At 35.1% G+C, this 17,814-nt stretch overlaps 1 protein-coding gene across 1 annotated transcript in view; it reads right to left on the bottom strand.

Moving 5' to 3' along the window:
- ATRN (attractin) overlaps positions 1 to 17,814 on the bottom strand; it is a 222,722-nt gene that overhangs the window by 122,347 nt on the left and 82,561 nt on the right. The window contains exons 10-13 of the mRNA XM_031943544.1: positions 13,973 to 14,156; positions 10,946 to 11,100; positions 10,085 to 10,169; positions 3,145 to 3,365 (exon numbers count right to left, since the gene is read on the bottom strand). Of these exons, the coding sequence (XP_031799404.1) occupies positions 3,145 to 3,365; positions 10,085 to 10,169; positions 10,946 to 11,100; positions 13,973 to 14,156 (645 nt within the window). The remainder of the gene's footprint in view (positions 1 to 3,144; positions 3,366 to 10,084; positions 10,170 to 10,945; positions 11,101 to 13,972; positions 14,157 to 17,814) is intronic.

Genomic DNA, 17,814 nt, shown 5'->3' with positions numbered 1-17,814 from the left:
CTCAGGTCCTTCTGATTCCAGGGCTAGTACTCTATTCACACCATCTAGTTGCCCCTAAGTTTCGCATATTTAGTTTTGCTTTTAAGAATTTATTTGTAATTTCTCTGTTTTCTAGTACATAGTCCATTTTTGTAAAGATATCATGTGGTTCTAAGAAAAGGATATTTTTAAATGTTCTTATTCAAAAGACCCACAAATTCTTCAGATCTAACTTTTCCAACAGTTTTTTCAGGCATATATATATATATATAATTTATCTTTCTGTTAGACTTTTCTACTCTGAAGGAACCCAGAATTTCTGAAAATTGTATGTTAATATCTGTCTTTTTGAAGTTCATTTAAACTTTGCTTTGTGAATTTAGATAGTAAGCCATATGGTGTATGTGCTTATGATACTGCCTCACTATCTAAATAATTCCTTCAAAGAATAATGCGGTTCCTAATTCCAATAGATATACACTATAATTTTTATTTTATCACTGTAAATTTTTATTATCAGATGTAGAGAGCTGGAACTCTGAAAAGGTGTAGCACTTAAGGCTAATTACCCACTCAAGATGTGATAATGATTCTATAAACATATGGTGATGTGATGGCTCTCCTCAAGACTGGTGCTTGCTGAATGTGTTGTGAGGAAATAATCAGAGGCAAGGATTGGAGAGTTGAGGGAAAAGGTCAAAGCCTCTCTGACATAGCATGCTAAGGAGAGAGGACTTCAGGCTCCAGACTCCAGAGTCCAGGATTCATCTTTGGCAAGTCAAGTGGCAGCTTGCCTGCCTCCTTCACTTCTCCTAAAGACCAAGAACTTTGACTGATCCTGACTCTGACTGATCCTGAGGCCCTCCAGAGAGCTAGTCTGGACATTATAATCAATGAGACTACAATTCTTCTTTTTAAACCATTGGTATAAACTAAATTCTACCCTAGCCACTCATGTTCAGTTTTTTAAAATGTGTCTTTATATTTTTGATGTATTTCTTATATGTGGAAGAATGTTGGGTTCTGAGGTCTTACCCATTCTTCAACTCTTTTTCATTTTATTGGATTGTTTGATCTATTCACATTTAACGTGATGATTGTTGGCCATGAGTTTGTCATTAATTCTTTTATTTAAAATTTTTTTTTCTTTCAAGTCAGTACACTTAATAGAAAGTACGAATAAAAACTTATTAAAAAAAAAAAAGAAAAAACTTAGTACTTTGTTACTGCAATTAGTTGTTTATCCTACTTTGATGCTAATTTATGTACACATGGTTTTCCTTCACATATCTGATTTATCTGAAATTTCTAAAATTTAGAAATTTCCCCTTTCATTTGGTTCTTCCCAAGTAGTTCAAAAAATCTTTCCTATTCATTTCCTTTCCAATTTCTTATTTTAAAGAACATTTTTTTAGCTGTGTCCTTTTCTAAGAAGTTTTTCTTTGTTCTCTTTGTTTCTCTTCTCTGACAGCCTATTATTTATTTTATTTTCTGACTCAGAGATTGAATCCTCAGCTGTTATTTCATTTTCTATGTGGCTAATAGGAGTAAAGAACCCAAAGGACCAAATATAAGTTCCCTCTTACATATTATTTCTTTGTTATTTCCTTTGTAAATTATTATCTCATTCACTCATTCTGCTAGGCTTCCACCTCAGAAACATCAGATGGACACAGTGCTATGTGATAGCAGCTATCTGGAACTTATGCTCCTTTGCTTTTTGGAATATATCATCTTTCTTCTAAGTTTTCATTATTGAAGATTAATCCTGGATTATTCAGATAGCTTTCCTTCATATTTGAATGTCTCATAGAAATTTACAAAATTGGCTTTTTTATATACATATTTTAATATCCAAGTTTTTTATTTTTTTCTCAAATTCTACTTCTTTGAAGTATGTGCCAATATTTTCCCCCAACTCTATTGTCTATATTTTTAAATTCTGCATTGAAAATGCCAATTTCTATTCTAAATTTATTCCTAATTTTGTCTTCTAAAAGTTTTATTTCTCTTTTCATTTTTTGGCCTTTTACCAAAAAAAAAGTAAGCGTTTTGGGAGTTGGTTTTATTGTCTCTCAGTGGTCCAAAAGGTTCCAGTCGGGTAAATTTCAATCATTTTCCTTCATCATCTAATACTAGTTCATGGTGATTTGGGTTTTCTTTGAGATTTTACTCACTCTTTTTTATGATCCTTTCAGTCAGTTTATCTGACTGTGACCTAGGTATTTATTCAAGTTTGTTTTGGTTTTTTTTTTTTTGTTTTGTTTTTTTAAATATTTTCAGTCACTTGCCTTTGTGGCTTTTGTCCTCACTGTTCAGCCACTCTACCCTCCACTGCCACTTAAATCTTTGAAAGTTGGGCCTCATGATTATATTTAGCCTTGTCAATTTGAGAATTATAAGGGTCAATTTAGTTCAATCTCTACTGGGAAACTCTGGAAAAGTAAAAGGCATGAGGGAAAAACTGGTCCTAGCTTATTTTCAAATTCCTATTTCTTCAAGTGTTAACACACTTTTCCTTGAAATCTGTTATTTATGAGTTTTGTTTTTTTTTAACTTTGTGTGCTATCTCTTTTTATTTCGTGGATTCAGCTTTACCTACTGTTTTTCTCTTTGTTATTAATTATAATTCCTTTTTCTAAGGTTTTTGGATTACAAAGCACTGCTTAAGGAAATTACTCTACCATCTAGTCAATCATGAGTTGGTACAACACTTTTTAAGGTCACTTTTACCTTAAATTGAGACCAAGGGAATGATCTATAATAGTCTCAGACCCAGATAATTCATAATGGTCAGGCATCATCTGTCTCTTTCAGGGCCTTTTTTTGCCTACCTTTGTTACTCTCATTTTAGTAAAATACAAGGACCAGGGACTGGAAACTTTCTAGGAGAACTTATTTTGCTAAACAAGGGTGTTTCTAAACTTAGTTTCAGGGACCCAGAGGAGACTTCAAATATCATATGGTATCTCAGTATACAATACAAATGTATCAATATAAAGCTCCTTTACAATTTTAAAACAATTAAACAATTTATAAGGAGATTCCAAAATTAATTTACTAAAAAACCAAAACCAAAAGCAAACCAAAAAATCCACCACCAACCACCACCAAGAAATAAAACTAGAACAAGTTATGTTTTTTAAGCAAAGAAACAGTACATACTTCTTTTTGAAAAGCACTCTGCCCTGGTCTTCTCCTCTTGCATTTCAGTTGCCAGTTCCCAAGGGATACATTGAGATGAATTCATATTCCATACACACCGAACTTCAGGTCCTGCTGCTACACAAGTGTCCTCACTTTGATGTGCTTCGCACCTTTCTGCTGTATACATCAGGATATCACTGAGCAGAAGGCTATTGAAACCTCCAAATACATACATAGTGCTAAACAAGAAGAAAAAAAGTGTTTTTATCCCAAATTTGCTATGTGTGGAGCATATATTGTACTAGTTAATTGAAGTCATTCTACCAAATATACTTATGGGCACAATAACTTGAAAAAAAAATTACAAGCAGGTCAAAAGGCACATAACCCAGAATGGCAAAGAAATGGGAGGTCTAGCCAACCAAGGACTGACTGAAGGAATTGGCCGTATTTATCCTGTAAATGATGTCCTGGAGATAAAGGGTGGAGGGTAGCAGGATTAGTATGATTGTAGTTTTGAAATTATTGAAAAAACTGTCAAATGGAAGAAGACTTGTTCTGTTTGGCTCCAAGAAAGAACTAGGAGCAACACACAGAAGTTCCAGGTAGGCACATTAACCTCAATAAAATGATTAACTTTCTAACAATTAAAACTATTCAAAAATACGATGGGATATATTGTAGGTGACATGTTATTAAGAAAGAGGCATCAACTTGTTAGGGATGCTGAAGTTAACACATGGACTGGATTGAACTAGATGATTTCTAATTCAAGATTTTTCTTGTCTATAAAACTCAATATATGAATCAAGAGTATAGTGTGATGACTGGAAGAGAAAAATGACTTTCCCACTGTGACCTTACGCTATATGGGGGGAAAGCACATTATCTAAAACAAGTTATATAATAATCTTACTGCCCAGTGTCCTGCTCAGACCTCAGAGTAAAGTGTTCGGTCCTAGGCCTTACATATTAGGAGTGATACTGATTAGATCAGATCCAATGGAAGGCGACAGTATATTGTACGCTCAGAAAACCATGCCAAAGGAAGATCAGCTGAAGGAACTGTGATGGTTTAGTCTACAGATGAAGAGAATTAGGGGAAATCTGATCCCTGTCTTCACATCCCTAAATGACTATTATGAGAAAAGGGAACAATTATATTGTTTAGATATCAGATAGCAGAGTTAGAACCAATGGTATAAATTCAGTTAAGAATCAGGCATTATGATAAAAATTTGAGGTACAAAGAAAAGCAAAAACAGTCCCTGCTCTCAAGGAGTTCACAAACTTAATAGAAGAAACCACAGGCAAACAACATACAAACATATAGAAACATGATATATACAGGATAAACTAGAGATCTCTGAGGAAAGATAACAGCATTAAAGAAGATTTGGAAAAGTTTTTCACAGAAACAGGGCTTTCTGCCAAGACCTGAAAGAAGCCAGGAGACAGATACGAAAAAGGAGTGTATTAGAGACATGGAGGTTAGCTGATGAAAAATCATTGAGTCAGGAAATGTTATTACATAAAGGCATATTTAAACTCAATATAAAGGAATAACTTAAGCAGAAATGGGACCGGTTGCCTCAGGAAAGTTCTGTCATGAGAAAAGTTCAAAGACTGAATAATTATTTGTCAGAATGTTGCAGAAGTTACTACTGCTAGAGGCTGAACCAAATGACTTCTGAGGTCTCTTAGAAACTTTTAAGATTCTGCAATAGTTATCTCTTGCCCATGGCTATGTATATGTGGAAAAAAATAACTGTACTTTTCACAAATCTCCACAAATAATCTTTCTCTATGTGTATCCTGCTTCCACCTTCCATTCTTGAAAAGCTAAATGTTTCTAAGAAGCATCCCTTGGTATTCTTAAGAAAATACTTCAAAATCCATTAAAAACATTCAATTTTAAAAGCAGAAAAGCACATAGTATACTGCATTAATGCCCAAACTTAGCATTCCTGCATCTCATACTACATCCAGTCTATAGCACCAATGAGTATTGTAGAGTTTCATAAATGAACACAGTCATGAATATAATGTAGAAGTGATTCTCCAGAGTCATTTGGTCTATCATTTGGTTATCAAAAAAAAAGCTGTATTATACAATTCTAGGGAAAGAATCTTCTAGAGGCAGGATGGAACACTGAACTTCTAGACTACCTACAATATAGTTAAACCCTGAACAAGTAGGAAGGGGCCAAAGAGAAGACATGTCTCTAGGTAGCTGGGCTCCCTGCATCCTCCAATGCTATTAATAGCCTAGAGGGCAGCTAGGTAGCACAGGGACAGTTAGGTGGTGCAGTGGATAGAGGACCAGTCCTTAAGTTTGGAGGATCTGTGTTCAAATCTAGCTTCAGACACTTAATACTTCCTAGCTGTGTGACCCTGGGCAAGTCACTTAACCCCAACTGCCTCAAGCGGGGAGGTGGGGGTTCTAGATATTAATAGCCAAGGAAGGAGGGACCTTCATTCTTCTGGTTTTCTCAAAGGACAAAAGCAAGGAAGCTCTCTTCACTTAGATAATTGAACAATAGTTTTCTTTTTAATATTGTTTTTAGCAAAAGATTTCTAGGGAGACCCTGTCCAACCTGATTTCAAGTCAGACATAGAAAACTAGTCCAGGATAGTGCTTCTCAAAAGTAAATGTCAAATCCCAGGGAATTATAGTCATATCTCTGAAGAGATATCAATACTGGCTGCAGCTACTATATAGTCTATGAAACTGCCAGACACTCTTAGACTTCAACAGTTTACTGCTATATGAAGGAAACAAATGAGGTTAAAAAATTATTTGTTTTCTGGGAAAGGGAAAAGAAGGAAAAGATGTAAATATTCACGCTGGATATCCCACTTACTAGGCACTATGCTAAGCATTTTTAGATGTATTATCTTATTCAATCCTCAGAAAAACCCCCAGAGTTAGATGCAATCATGATTCTCATTTTAGAGTTGAGGAAACTGAGGCAGACAGAAATTGGGTGACCTACACAGGGTTACAAGGCTAGCTAACATTTGAGGCTTTTAGAGAGCAGGAATAAGTCCTATCTTTAAGATATCTATGGCCTATCCAGCAAGCATCTGATGGCATGGAAATAAAATTCAGGAGAAAAATTAAGACAAGATCTATAAATTTAGTAAATGATAATTAAACCCATAGGACCAAAAATCACCAAGAGAGCAAATGTAATAATAATAAGGTCCAAGACAGAACCGTGGGCTATACCCAAATTAAACAAATAGAAAATGGACAATGATCTTACAAATGAAACTAAGGAATGATCATTCAGAGGACCAGGAAACCAAGGGAAAGAAGTGAGTTCACTAGAAAAGACGAACATTATTAAGAACTTAGAAGGATCAAAAAGGAAGAGGACAGGGACAAGGCCATCAGATGCAGAAATTAAGAAATCAAAGGATCAAAGATGTAGAGGCAGAGGCCCTCTGTTCCAACTCCTTCACTTTACACATGAACAAACTTAGGCCCAATGAGGTTGACTTTTCTCCCAGAGTCACACATGTAGTATCAAAGGCAGGATTTGAATCCATGTTCCTAGAAACTCTTTACAAATGCCTCAGGAAAACACTAGATCTCTCTTCTGTCAATACTAAGTTAAGAAATAATTGCTTTGGTACAGTTAAGCAGGGAATTCTTCCCTTTCATGACTATTCATATCTTCTTACTGTATATCCCTAAAATCATGCGTTGGCTCTTCAGAAAAAGCCTTCTATTTACAGAGTTTAGAGATCCCTCAAATTCCTTCTTTCTGCATTACATTCTCATATTTTTCAACCTCATAACACAGGTCTGAATTCCCTTCTGCCATTTCAAATAATTATTTGTTTTTATACTTGATCATTTCATTTTTAAAAAATGAACAGTTATTATTCTCCCTGGAAATCTAGATAATGGAAAGGTAGTTCCTCAAGTCTTTCCATCTATTCTTATAAAAAGGAACCTGGAAATTTGAGGCTCAATGACAATTTCTTAGCCACGGCAGAAAGATAACCATCACAAACTCACTGTAAATAACTACAAAACTTTCCCAGCTTTTTACAGATGAAAGAGCAATTATAGTCGGAACAGAAGTGAGTGCAAGGGATAATGTTGTAAAAAAATTACCCAGGCATGGACTCTGTCAATAAAAAGTTATTAAAAAAAAAATAAAGGCACATAAAACAAAACAAAAAAAAAAAAAAGAAAGAAAGAACAATTATAGTAAAGTGATAAGAGAAGTTAGATTATAAGGATCTAGATGATAGGGAAGTTGAAGAAGTTGGTAAGAATAATTCTTCCTGGAACTTGATAGTGAAAGAAAAAGGAAATGCAGAATAGCCGTAGGGTGTTGGCAGAGAAAAAAGGCTTCTTTCCTGAAGGAGTCAACTCAAACAAGTCTGTGTATAAAAGGAAGGAAAGGGAAAAGAGGAGTCTGAGAGAGATTTAATGGAAGTGAATCATTAATGAGGAAAACTCCAAGAGGAGAGGATGTGCCCCAGAGGGCACAAGGAAAGTGAGCTTGTTATCAGCAAGTCTTATCATCCTTAGAAGCAGGAGTAAAGGAAGAGAAGATGTAGATGTATTGAAGAGAGAACTAATAAAATGCACTTTCTTTCTTCTATTAGAGAGGTTAAAGAATATAAATGTGAAATGTTACATATGCCTTCAAAATACATTTATGTACTATCTTATTTTGCTGTATTTTTTTTTTTATGCTTTTCACAGATTATTTTGGGAAATGAACTAATACAGGTGTATATATATTTTTTAAACAAGCAAAAAAAAAAAGATGCAGGGAAATTTGGAGGGTATGAATCGAGGGAGAAGAAAGTACTTATAGCCGATAGCTTCTTTCTTCTAAATAAAGCAGGAAACAAGATTGGGGGAGGGGCACGTGCAGGATTGAGAATTTGAACAAAAAGGTTACAAAGAAAAGTGAGATATAAAATGAAAATTTTGGCTATGCAGGAGTGAGAAGCCACTTGAATTTAGATAACATGAATTTGTAGTGGACCTAGCTGATACTAAACTAAGAAGTTATCCAACAAAGTTCAGCAATTTAAGAGTAAGAGCAGAGAAAGCAGAGGATGATAGTTACACCTGGTTTAACTGACAGAGAGCAAATGTCAAAAAGAAAAGAGGGCAAAGGGAGGCTAATCACACAAGGCTGAAATGATCAACTGGAGTTGTGGAGAGATAAAACTTAAATACAGAAGGGCATAAAGTGAAAGTGAAAAGAGAAATGGAGAGGCCGGAGGATTTATAATTTCAGAGAATAGATTTAGGAGGAATAAGGCATAAGGAAAAATAGAAAAAACGAGATTATGGTCGAAAGGGGAATTTCTGAGTTTTAAGTTCATGCATTTGGAATATTTTGCCTTAAGAAGTCAGAAATTTCTCTGTACTGTAAGTCTTCAAACAAGTATCACATGACCATATATCAGGTATGTTGGGGGGGGAGGGAGGATTCCTCTGAGGTATTGCTGCACTAGATGGTCTCCTTAAATTCTGTGATTTCTGAGGTGGCACAGCTATGGGTGATGGTAACTTAAATTATGACTATCCTAGTAAGTGGCTGACACAAAGTGAAGTAGAGTCCATGAGAGCTAAGGAAGTAGATGAACAGGGCTTAAAAGAACAACAATATGCATATTTAAATATCCAACTATAAGAGCAAGAATTTGGGGTAGGGAAAAAATACTATAAAGAATCAGGAAATTAAATCCTTAAGGAAGTCAACGGCCTCTGGATAACAATAAAGATTTGAGTCAGATGAACCCCCTGGATAAAGTAAGCCTCAGAGGAAGAGTGACAGAGAACTGGTAATAGGTAGAAAATCTGAAAGTGATAGTTAATAACAAAACTTATTTTTTCCTAGCCCAGTTTATGGGAAGAATGCAGAGCCAAATTAGAGAGGAACAATTCATGATATGGCATCTTCCAAAGAAAGATTTTCTGTGTCGGATGATAAGAGTGTGAAAAGAAAAATTGAAATTGAAAAGTGTGCTTATTTTAGAATAGGGTTCCAAAATGGAAAACAAAAGGCAAGGACTGGGGTGTGATAGTACTAAAATGATTGGGAATGAAAGTATAGTAAGGAGCAGGAAAGGGGAGTTTTGTCCTGGGAGATGGACATCTGAGTCACTAGGATTAGGAAGACAGAAGGTACAAATGGGTTAGCCATAGACACTAGTTAGTTATGGTTTCTAACTTTCAAGGTCCAAATGATGGAGAGTAGTACAAGTGAGGGAGGACCAAGGACAGAAAGGAATTCAGGCAGGAGGGTCTAGGCTAGTAGGTATTGAAAAAAACAGAAACCACATGTGATACCAGATTGGTATTCACATAGCCACATGGTGGGGGATCACACACATATAGATGTTCCAACACACATGGAACATCTAATTAACTCTATCAATTCTGGTATCTGATTTCCTGGTCTTGTGGCGTTTGATCTGATATCTAAAGCTCCATGTTAGATAGTATCAGGCATATGACTATGGGCCTAGTCTTTCTGATATCAAGGGCAATATAAGACCTAACCCCAGATCCCAGCACTTCTAAAATTGTTTCCTTCTTTAAAACTTTTCTTTTACATCATCTACTTAACCCTAAATCTGAAGCTCAATTCTGTGCTAACCTCCTTAAGACTAGGGATTCTTTCATTATTTGTATCTATGCCCCCAGCAACTAACAAGGAGTAGACATTTAATAATAATTATCAATTAATTTATTGAATGGTTAGCTTCTCTCTATAATACAGTTAACACTTGAAAGGAAAACTTACTTGTCTACATGCAACCCTATCAAACATGTGCCCTATTCACAAATTAATTTTTTTAATCATAATAAAAGTAGTTGTAATATGACATTTCCCTCTTGTTGCTTAGAAAAAAATTAAATGTGACAGTTTCTAATATCAATACACTTTTGAAAGTATCAAAATGTAAATACCTGTTGTATAAGACTGCTGAGTGGCCAAATCTGTTAACATCATGATGAAGATCAGGTCTTCGAAGTACTGACCAGCGATCACAAGCTAGGATTAAGAAAGACTTATTTTAAAAATGTCTGTCATTCACAATATCCAGGGTCTGATATGCTTTTTTGGGTGGAAGGGGCAAAACTTTTTCAATGCCTCAAAAATACTTCTGTTTCTCTCAATAATTAGCTGATGATAAATTCATCTACTTTTGAAAAATTTTTGGCATTCAAATTCATGTATTGCTTGCAAATGAACAAACACTACCCTCTACTGGTCATTAAAGGTAACCACTTTTAGTAACTTCTTTAGTAACTAAGGTGTCGTTAGTACCGGTTTGAAGAACTCTTAAAGCATATTTATTTGCTCCAATGAAACATAAAAATTCTGAAAGTTTGTTGAAAAAGTTTTCTGAGAGTAATTCTTACAGAAGAATAACAGGTATGGAATGCACACAGGTCCCATATTCAACAGGTAACTCAATCCACTCTCAAAAAAATTATTTCTCAAAGTAATGTCAGAAAGAAAGGACTAGGACTTCTAGTGCCTTTTTGAAAGTGTGAAAACTGTTTTAAGTAAGTCTTTTTAAAAAAAATCTCAGATCTGTCTTCCCTATATTGTCTTATCTAATATATAAAGGCACATTTTTCAAAAGGTTCCTTGAAGCCTAGAAAGAGAGGGATGAGAAGGAAAGGGAGTCAGGATCTTTATAAATATTATTTTATTTGACTTTACAATGTCCTAGGAGGTAAGTGCTATTATCACCTCCTTTTTATCACTGAAGAAACTGTAAAGAAGCTCCTTTAATGCTAAGTTAGCTCTCAAAAACTTACCAATATCATAGGCCATGAAATCTGATGAAAAGCACTTGGCACCATGGCTCATAGAGGTATCATTGTGTGTGTTTCCTCCAAATACCAGCATGGTTCCACTGATTATCACAGCCGTGTGCAAATAACGGAAAAAACGGCTATCTTTAAGAATGGTCCTTTTAAGGTAAGGGAAGAAAAAGCATTTGAAAAATACTTGTTACTCACTGAATAATGTATAATGCCATTTCATTAATTTACAAGAAAAAATACCTATGTGTTATATGGCTTCTCCAATGTTCCAAGGTCCTGGGATTCTACTATTTTCAAGAGCGACATTTTCCTCCAAAGATTAGGTTATAGGATTTAGAACTGAAAAGAGCTTTAGAGATCATCTGACCCTTTCCCTTAATTTTACAAATGAGGGAATAGAGGCTGAGAGAAAGTGACTACCCAATGTTATACCTAATGTTACAAACAGATAAGGGAAGGAAGGAGAGAGGAAGGGAGGGAAGGAAAGAAGAAGGAAGGGAAGGAGGGAAGGAGAAAGAAAAAGGGTCCTGTGACTGGTCTTTCTTCTATATTATGCTATGTCTTTTTTTCCTGTTTTTCCCTTCCTCCTAAAATATATTCAAGGACAGAAAATATTAACCCAGTTGAAAGTTCCTCTAAAAAACAAACTAAATATTTTTTACTTGACTAACTTTACTTGACAAAAGTTAGATGAACTAAATCCTTCCCCCATACTAAAGTCATGGAACCTATAGCTTTTGAGAAACAGATGGAAATCAAATGTTCACTTAATAACTTTTAAATGGAATTTTAAAATTTTAAAATAGCGTACCAATTCTGTTCAATGCCCAGATAACATAATTGATATAAATAAATTTTACCTCAAATTAGTCACTTTACTTATTATAATGATTAGGATTTTATTATCACATACATTTTATCAGGTAAGAGTAAATATTCTGCTCATCTATATACATGGATTATAGTCTAATCTAGATTGAGTAACAGCATCTCAGTTATCCACAAGGAAATTGCAATCCAAAAAAGGGCTTCTGAGTAATCAAATTGTATTCAAAGAAATTCATGCACTTTACTCCAAGTAAAGCCCTTGAGCCCAGATTCAGACTTTATTTACTTTTACTTTACAAATAACTCAAGAACCTGTTTTTCAAATCCCTTGTGTGAATTAAAACAGAACTGATAAAGTGTACAAGCAGACAACATAAAGGAGCAAAAATTGATGGCCAAAAAATCTCAAACAAGTACTCAGAAAAAAAAAAACCAAAAACAGGCCACTTAATGAAGAGGCAAATAGGCATATTATACACTTCAGTAGCCCCTGATAACTTTATTGAAATGCATAACAATAACAGATATATTTATAGTGATGATCCCGGGATTAAGTCAACAAAAAAACCTCATTACACTGCCTGGCTTTGTTTTTTGTCCTTCGGTCTTGAAGAGGACCAAGACATCAGGGACATGATATCATAACATTCAATGAACTGGATTTAAGTGAGGGAGGGCTGTGCAAAGTCACCAGCCTCACTTTCTCCTCCAGAACCATCTGGGTCCAGTGGTCAGATATAGATCAGGACTGGAGATGGCCCTGGATGCACTGGGAGGCCTCAGCCTTGTTAAATTCAGGTCTTCAGCAGCCTCTTCACTGAGGCTGTACCATTCAGTGATAAAAGCTAGGGAGAAATCATCTCCCCTTTCACCTAGTCCAAAAAAACCCACAATCTAAATAAATGAATATGGGAAGACCCTCAGCAGAAATGACTGCTATTTACATTCAATCTGAATCAATCAGGACCCAAACTTTTTGGGGCTGTGAGGGGGCACATCTCTTAATTCTGGTTCCTCTGGTAGGGAGTTCCAAGCTACAGTGGGCTAAGCCCTTGGGCATCTGCTCTAAATCCAACATTGATAAAGGGAGGGTGAAGGAGGATCAGGTAGCCTAAAGAGGGTGGAACTGGCACCAACACAAAACAGGAGGCCAAAACTAGATGACAGGAGTGGGACTGGGCAGTGAGTAGTTCCTGCACTTCTAATTTGGGTGACATAAGAAGACAGGTTTTAAGGGGGGAAAATAAACATTAAATTATATTTCAAAAATACTATTTAAGGAAGGGATGTCTGTGAATGAGATAAACTGAATGAAGAACCCTCATGGGAATGTGACCCTGAACTTTGACCTAACTGTGACTTCAGACTTTACAATAACAAGTTGAACTATAGCTAAAAAGCTGCAGGTATTTGTTTGTCTTGAATGAACATTTCCCCTCCCATCCTCAGCCACTTGTTAATTAGCATTTAAATCCTTTTAAAGGCATGATGGCTTTGGGAATTCAGGTTAACAGAATTCTGTCAAACAAGAATATCTGCTGGTATAGCAGTTCTTTAGAGAAATTTAAATTAAGAGTTAGTTATTTACTAATATTCTTTTGTTTCTGGGTTTACAGTATAAGCCTGGACTCCCCAGACAATGGAGAAAAGTTGTGTGGGGGGTGGGAGTGGGGTGGGGGTGCTTCTGGTCTATAAATATTGTATTTTGCAATTTGTGCTTTGTACTCTACTGACACCTTGTCTGTTAGGAGTTACCCTTTCTCAGAAGAACTTAATAATTAATATATATCTATATCTATCTATATCTATATATATATTTTTTTTTAATCTGGAGAGTCTCTGATTTTTAATTTGGGTAAGGGTCACTGTCCCACACATTTGTAACTAAACTCAGGAAAAAATTCCTTCCAAAAACATTAAAATAAAGTTTGAGTGCATGAAAAGATAACTCACTTCCATCCAAAACATTCAACTATTCATGATAACTCCAATCTCCAAGAATTCTGGCTAAATAGAGGTTTGCTCTGGCACTAAAGAGATATGAAAATCAACAGGAAGGAGAGGCTTCAGGTGAGTTTCTCCATTTTCATATATAATAATAAGTTACTGTATACTTCCTAATTTACCTTTATGCAATATTGCACATCAAGGAACAAAATCAACAATTATATTGAGGAAGAAAATACCTACCACATTTGAGTGTCCACATCATACTTATATAGATCATCAGCAAGTCTATATTTGTTGGCACTGAAAGCCTTATAACCACCATGTATGTAGAGGGAATTTGTCTTGGCATCATAGACACTACTGTGACCATAACCTCCTTGTACAAGAGCACCCTGAGTTTGTAAAATACTCCATGTATTCTTACCTAAAAAAGGAAATAGATTTAAAGTCAAAATAAAAACTATAGGTTACTTAACTTCAGAATTTTAATACTGTAATATTAACTAATTAATATTACTTTTAATATGACAGCTAAAGATAAAAGACATTAGAAAATATAGTTCAGCTGACCAATTTTCGTTTTTAAATTACTGTTAATAAGAAAAATGATTACAATACTATATAATGACCAGTTCTGATGGACCTGGCCATCCTCAGCAATGAGATCAACCAAATCATTTCCAATGGAGCAGTAATGAACTGAACTAGCTATGCCCAGAGAAAGAACTCAGGGTGATGACTAAAAACCATTACATTGAATTCCCAATCGCTATATTTATGCCCACCTGCATTTTTTATTTCCTTCACAAGCTAATTGTACAATATTTCAGAGTCTGATTCTTTTTGTACAGCAAAATAACGGTTTGGTCATGAATACTTATTGTGTACCTAATTTATATTTTAATATATTTAACATCTACTGGTCATCCTGCCATCTGGGGGAGAGGGTGGGGAGTAAGAGGTAAAAAATTGGAACAAGAGGTTTGGCAATTGTTAATGCTGTAAAGTTACCCACGCATATAACCTGTAAATAAAAGGCTATTAAATTAAAAAAAAAAATGATTGCAACAGAAATAGTAGACAATTCAAGTAAATTAGAAAGCACCAACTTGTTAAATACTCAAATTTTAATTTTTACAATTCTTATCTACAGGAAGCATCTGAACAAAACTTAACTCCAACTTACTACAAATGTTTAATTGACTACTTAATGTTTACCCCATGATTTTTCATGAGATCAAAGTGGAATGAAATCGCTGGTGGGTTTTTTCTTTTTAAAATAATGAACAGTTTTTATTTTCAAAATCCTGAATAATAAAGTGATAATGACAAATTTTAATATTGCTAATGGCAATTTGATTACACTAATAAATTTCTAACTCTGAACTATGCCAAAGATTAAGGAATCAAAACTAATCAAGTTCCAAGCAGAACAGGTGACCTTTTCCCCTACTTTTTATATCTATCATATGAAGCAAGAATTACAAAGGCAACAGAGGTTAAATAGGTAAGTACGGAATAACCCTGACTCAAACTCAACCTATGAGAGCTAGACAGCCAATGAAAGGTAAAATCTATTTGATATACAACCCTAAGTCAGGCATCATAAAAAAAAATCTAAGAAAAGAGGATATAATATAAAGAAACAACACCTCACATTTCTCCCATTGTTGCTTACTTAAGAGTTAATTCAGACTACTCTCCAGGAAAACAGGCTGGCTTCAGAACTCTAAGGACTTGTCCCTCAAGGAGGACACAATACAAAGTACTGTCCAAGGGCAAAGGGAAATGAAGTATTATCCAAGGGCAAAGAAAACTGACAGAATATTCTGAGTTGACCCATGTTACAATGGACATTCTGAGAACTGAAGTGGAAAAGAGAGGGAGACCAAAAGGAAAGAGAAAGAATTTGGACTTAATGGCTGAAACACAAGCAAAGTCATTTTTTTTTCCTTGTCAGTTAAGTGGCTTCAGCTGCTCTGCTGAAGTGTTAAAAGGACTTAAAACCAAATTAAAATGATAATATTTTATTCTATTTCTCTCATGTGTGACCTGCCAGGATAACTATCTAGAAAATATATACCCACCCACTCCTTAGTACTAGTTTCTTGGGTAGAATGGTTAATGTGATAAATGATGGACTGCAAATAAAATAAAACATAGAAAAACTAAATCATTTCATGGTAACAAATTGTATTATAATCTCCTTCCTTAGTAGCTACGTCTTCATAGTTTAATCATGAGAGACTAAAGAAGAATATAGTACACCAGGTTGGTTGTGGAGCCCAAGGGGAGGGATAAAATGCTGGTGCCGAGAGAGTAAGGATACAAAGCAGGTGTTAGGAAAGCTGGCACACTTTTAGAACTTTGACTTAGGCCTAAGTGAAATACTAGCATTTGAAAGAATGATTCAACTTGAATCCAAAGGGATAAGCTAGAAATAATAAATGGAAGTTGCCAAGAATACATCTCCTCAATGTTAGGGGGAAAATCCTAATAATTAGAGGTAACCAACAGTAAAATAAACTAATTTTAAAAATAGTTTTTCCCCAACAACGGAGATATTCAAGTAGATTTCAGATAATTCCTAGTCAAAGATGATGTTATGCAGGGAACTCCACAGGAATTAGACTAAGTGATCTGCCACAACCCTTCTAAGTTTGAGATTCTGTGCTTCTAAAGACTCAAAGATTCAGCACGCTAGAATATGGGTAAAATGAATAAGATTCAATGTGACATAAATAAATGTGAATTCCTATACTTAGCTTTAAAAAAAATAAACTGCACAAATGGTTTTTTCAAAATCTGAACTGGAATTCAGTTTGAATACCATAATATAAAAGGGATAAAGATAAATGGAACTGCATGCAAGAAAGGATGGCCTTGATCCTGAGAAATCTTCAAATGTCTGATGAAGCACAGATAAAGATACTGGCCATCTTTACTTTAAAGAAACTTCAGAGGAAATTTATTAGATATCTTCAAATAATTAAAAGAGAGAAGATGAGAACAAGGACATAAGTGTATGTTAGAGCTTAAATACCAGCTTCTATATAAAATCTTTTCAGAGCCCCTTCCCTTTCTAGACAACCTTTTATTTATTTTGTATGTATTCAGTTTATGGTATATGTCATCTCTCCAGATAAAAAAATAGGCTCCTAGAAGTCAGAAGCAGTTTCCTTTTTGTCACTGTATCCCTAGCACCCAGAACAGTGCTTATTTATTAACAAACAGAAATTTGTTGATTGACTGAAGGAATGTTAGATACAGAAAAGAAACTTCAAGCTTTATTCTCTGTAACTCTAGGGAGCAGGAGCAGTCCTTGCCAATAATATCAAACAGATACATCTGGGTTTTTGAGGGCAGGACTCCTGTGGCACAGCAGGAACAGAGTAGTGCTTCTCAAGCACATTAAATTGAGAATACAAAGACAATTTCCTTCATAGCAAATCCAATCCCTTTTACAATTCCAGACAAATGATGTGAATAGAAGAAACACCTCCCTTCACTGGACAACAGAGTACAACAGTGTTAAACCTCATTAGTGCTAAAAGTAAAGACAAATCAGGCTGTCCTAGCTGACTTCTCTTTATCACCCATGGAACAGAAGGCAGGAGAAGCTTCGTTTAGAAGTAATCTCAAAGAGCAGGTTGACAGTATTGCAATATGTCAGCTACTATGAATTAGGTTGTCACAACTTCTCTGATTTCTTTTGGTCCTGGAAAATAGCAAGATTTTGTAGATTTGGGGGATAGTAGATTTTTGGTTTAGAATTGAGAAAAGATAAAGGAGACAGAGCTAAAGGAAAAGGGAAAGGGAAATAAGATGTTAATGCAATACTGACTGGCCTATATGATCCATACTCAATAAATTCCTGAACTGGGAGTCGGCAAAACTGAGCTCATTCAAGTCCTACTTGAAATAATTGTTAGCTGTGTGATCCTGGACAAGATATGTAACCTCTCCCACGCACCAGCTTTTTTTATTTATAAAATACAAACAATAATAATACCTATCTTACAATAGGGTTGTGAGAACAAAACAGAATGAAATAATCTTCTTTAAAAACTTTAAAGTGCTAT

The sequence above is a fragment of the Sarcophilus harrisii genome, chromosome 6, assembly GCF_902635505.1.
Source record: "Sarcophilus harrisii chromosome 6, mSarHar1.11, whole genome shotgun sequence".
In the NCBI taxonomy this organism is placed as follows: domain Eukaryota; kingdom Metazoa; phylum Chordata; class Mammalia; order Dasyuromorphia; family Dasyuridae; genus Sarcophilus; species Sarcophilus harrisii.
The sequence above is the reverse complement of the archived record's forward strand: the minus strand, read 5'-3'. Positions and strand labels throughout refer to the sequence as shown.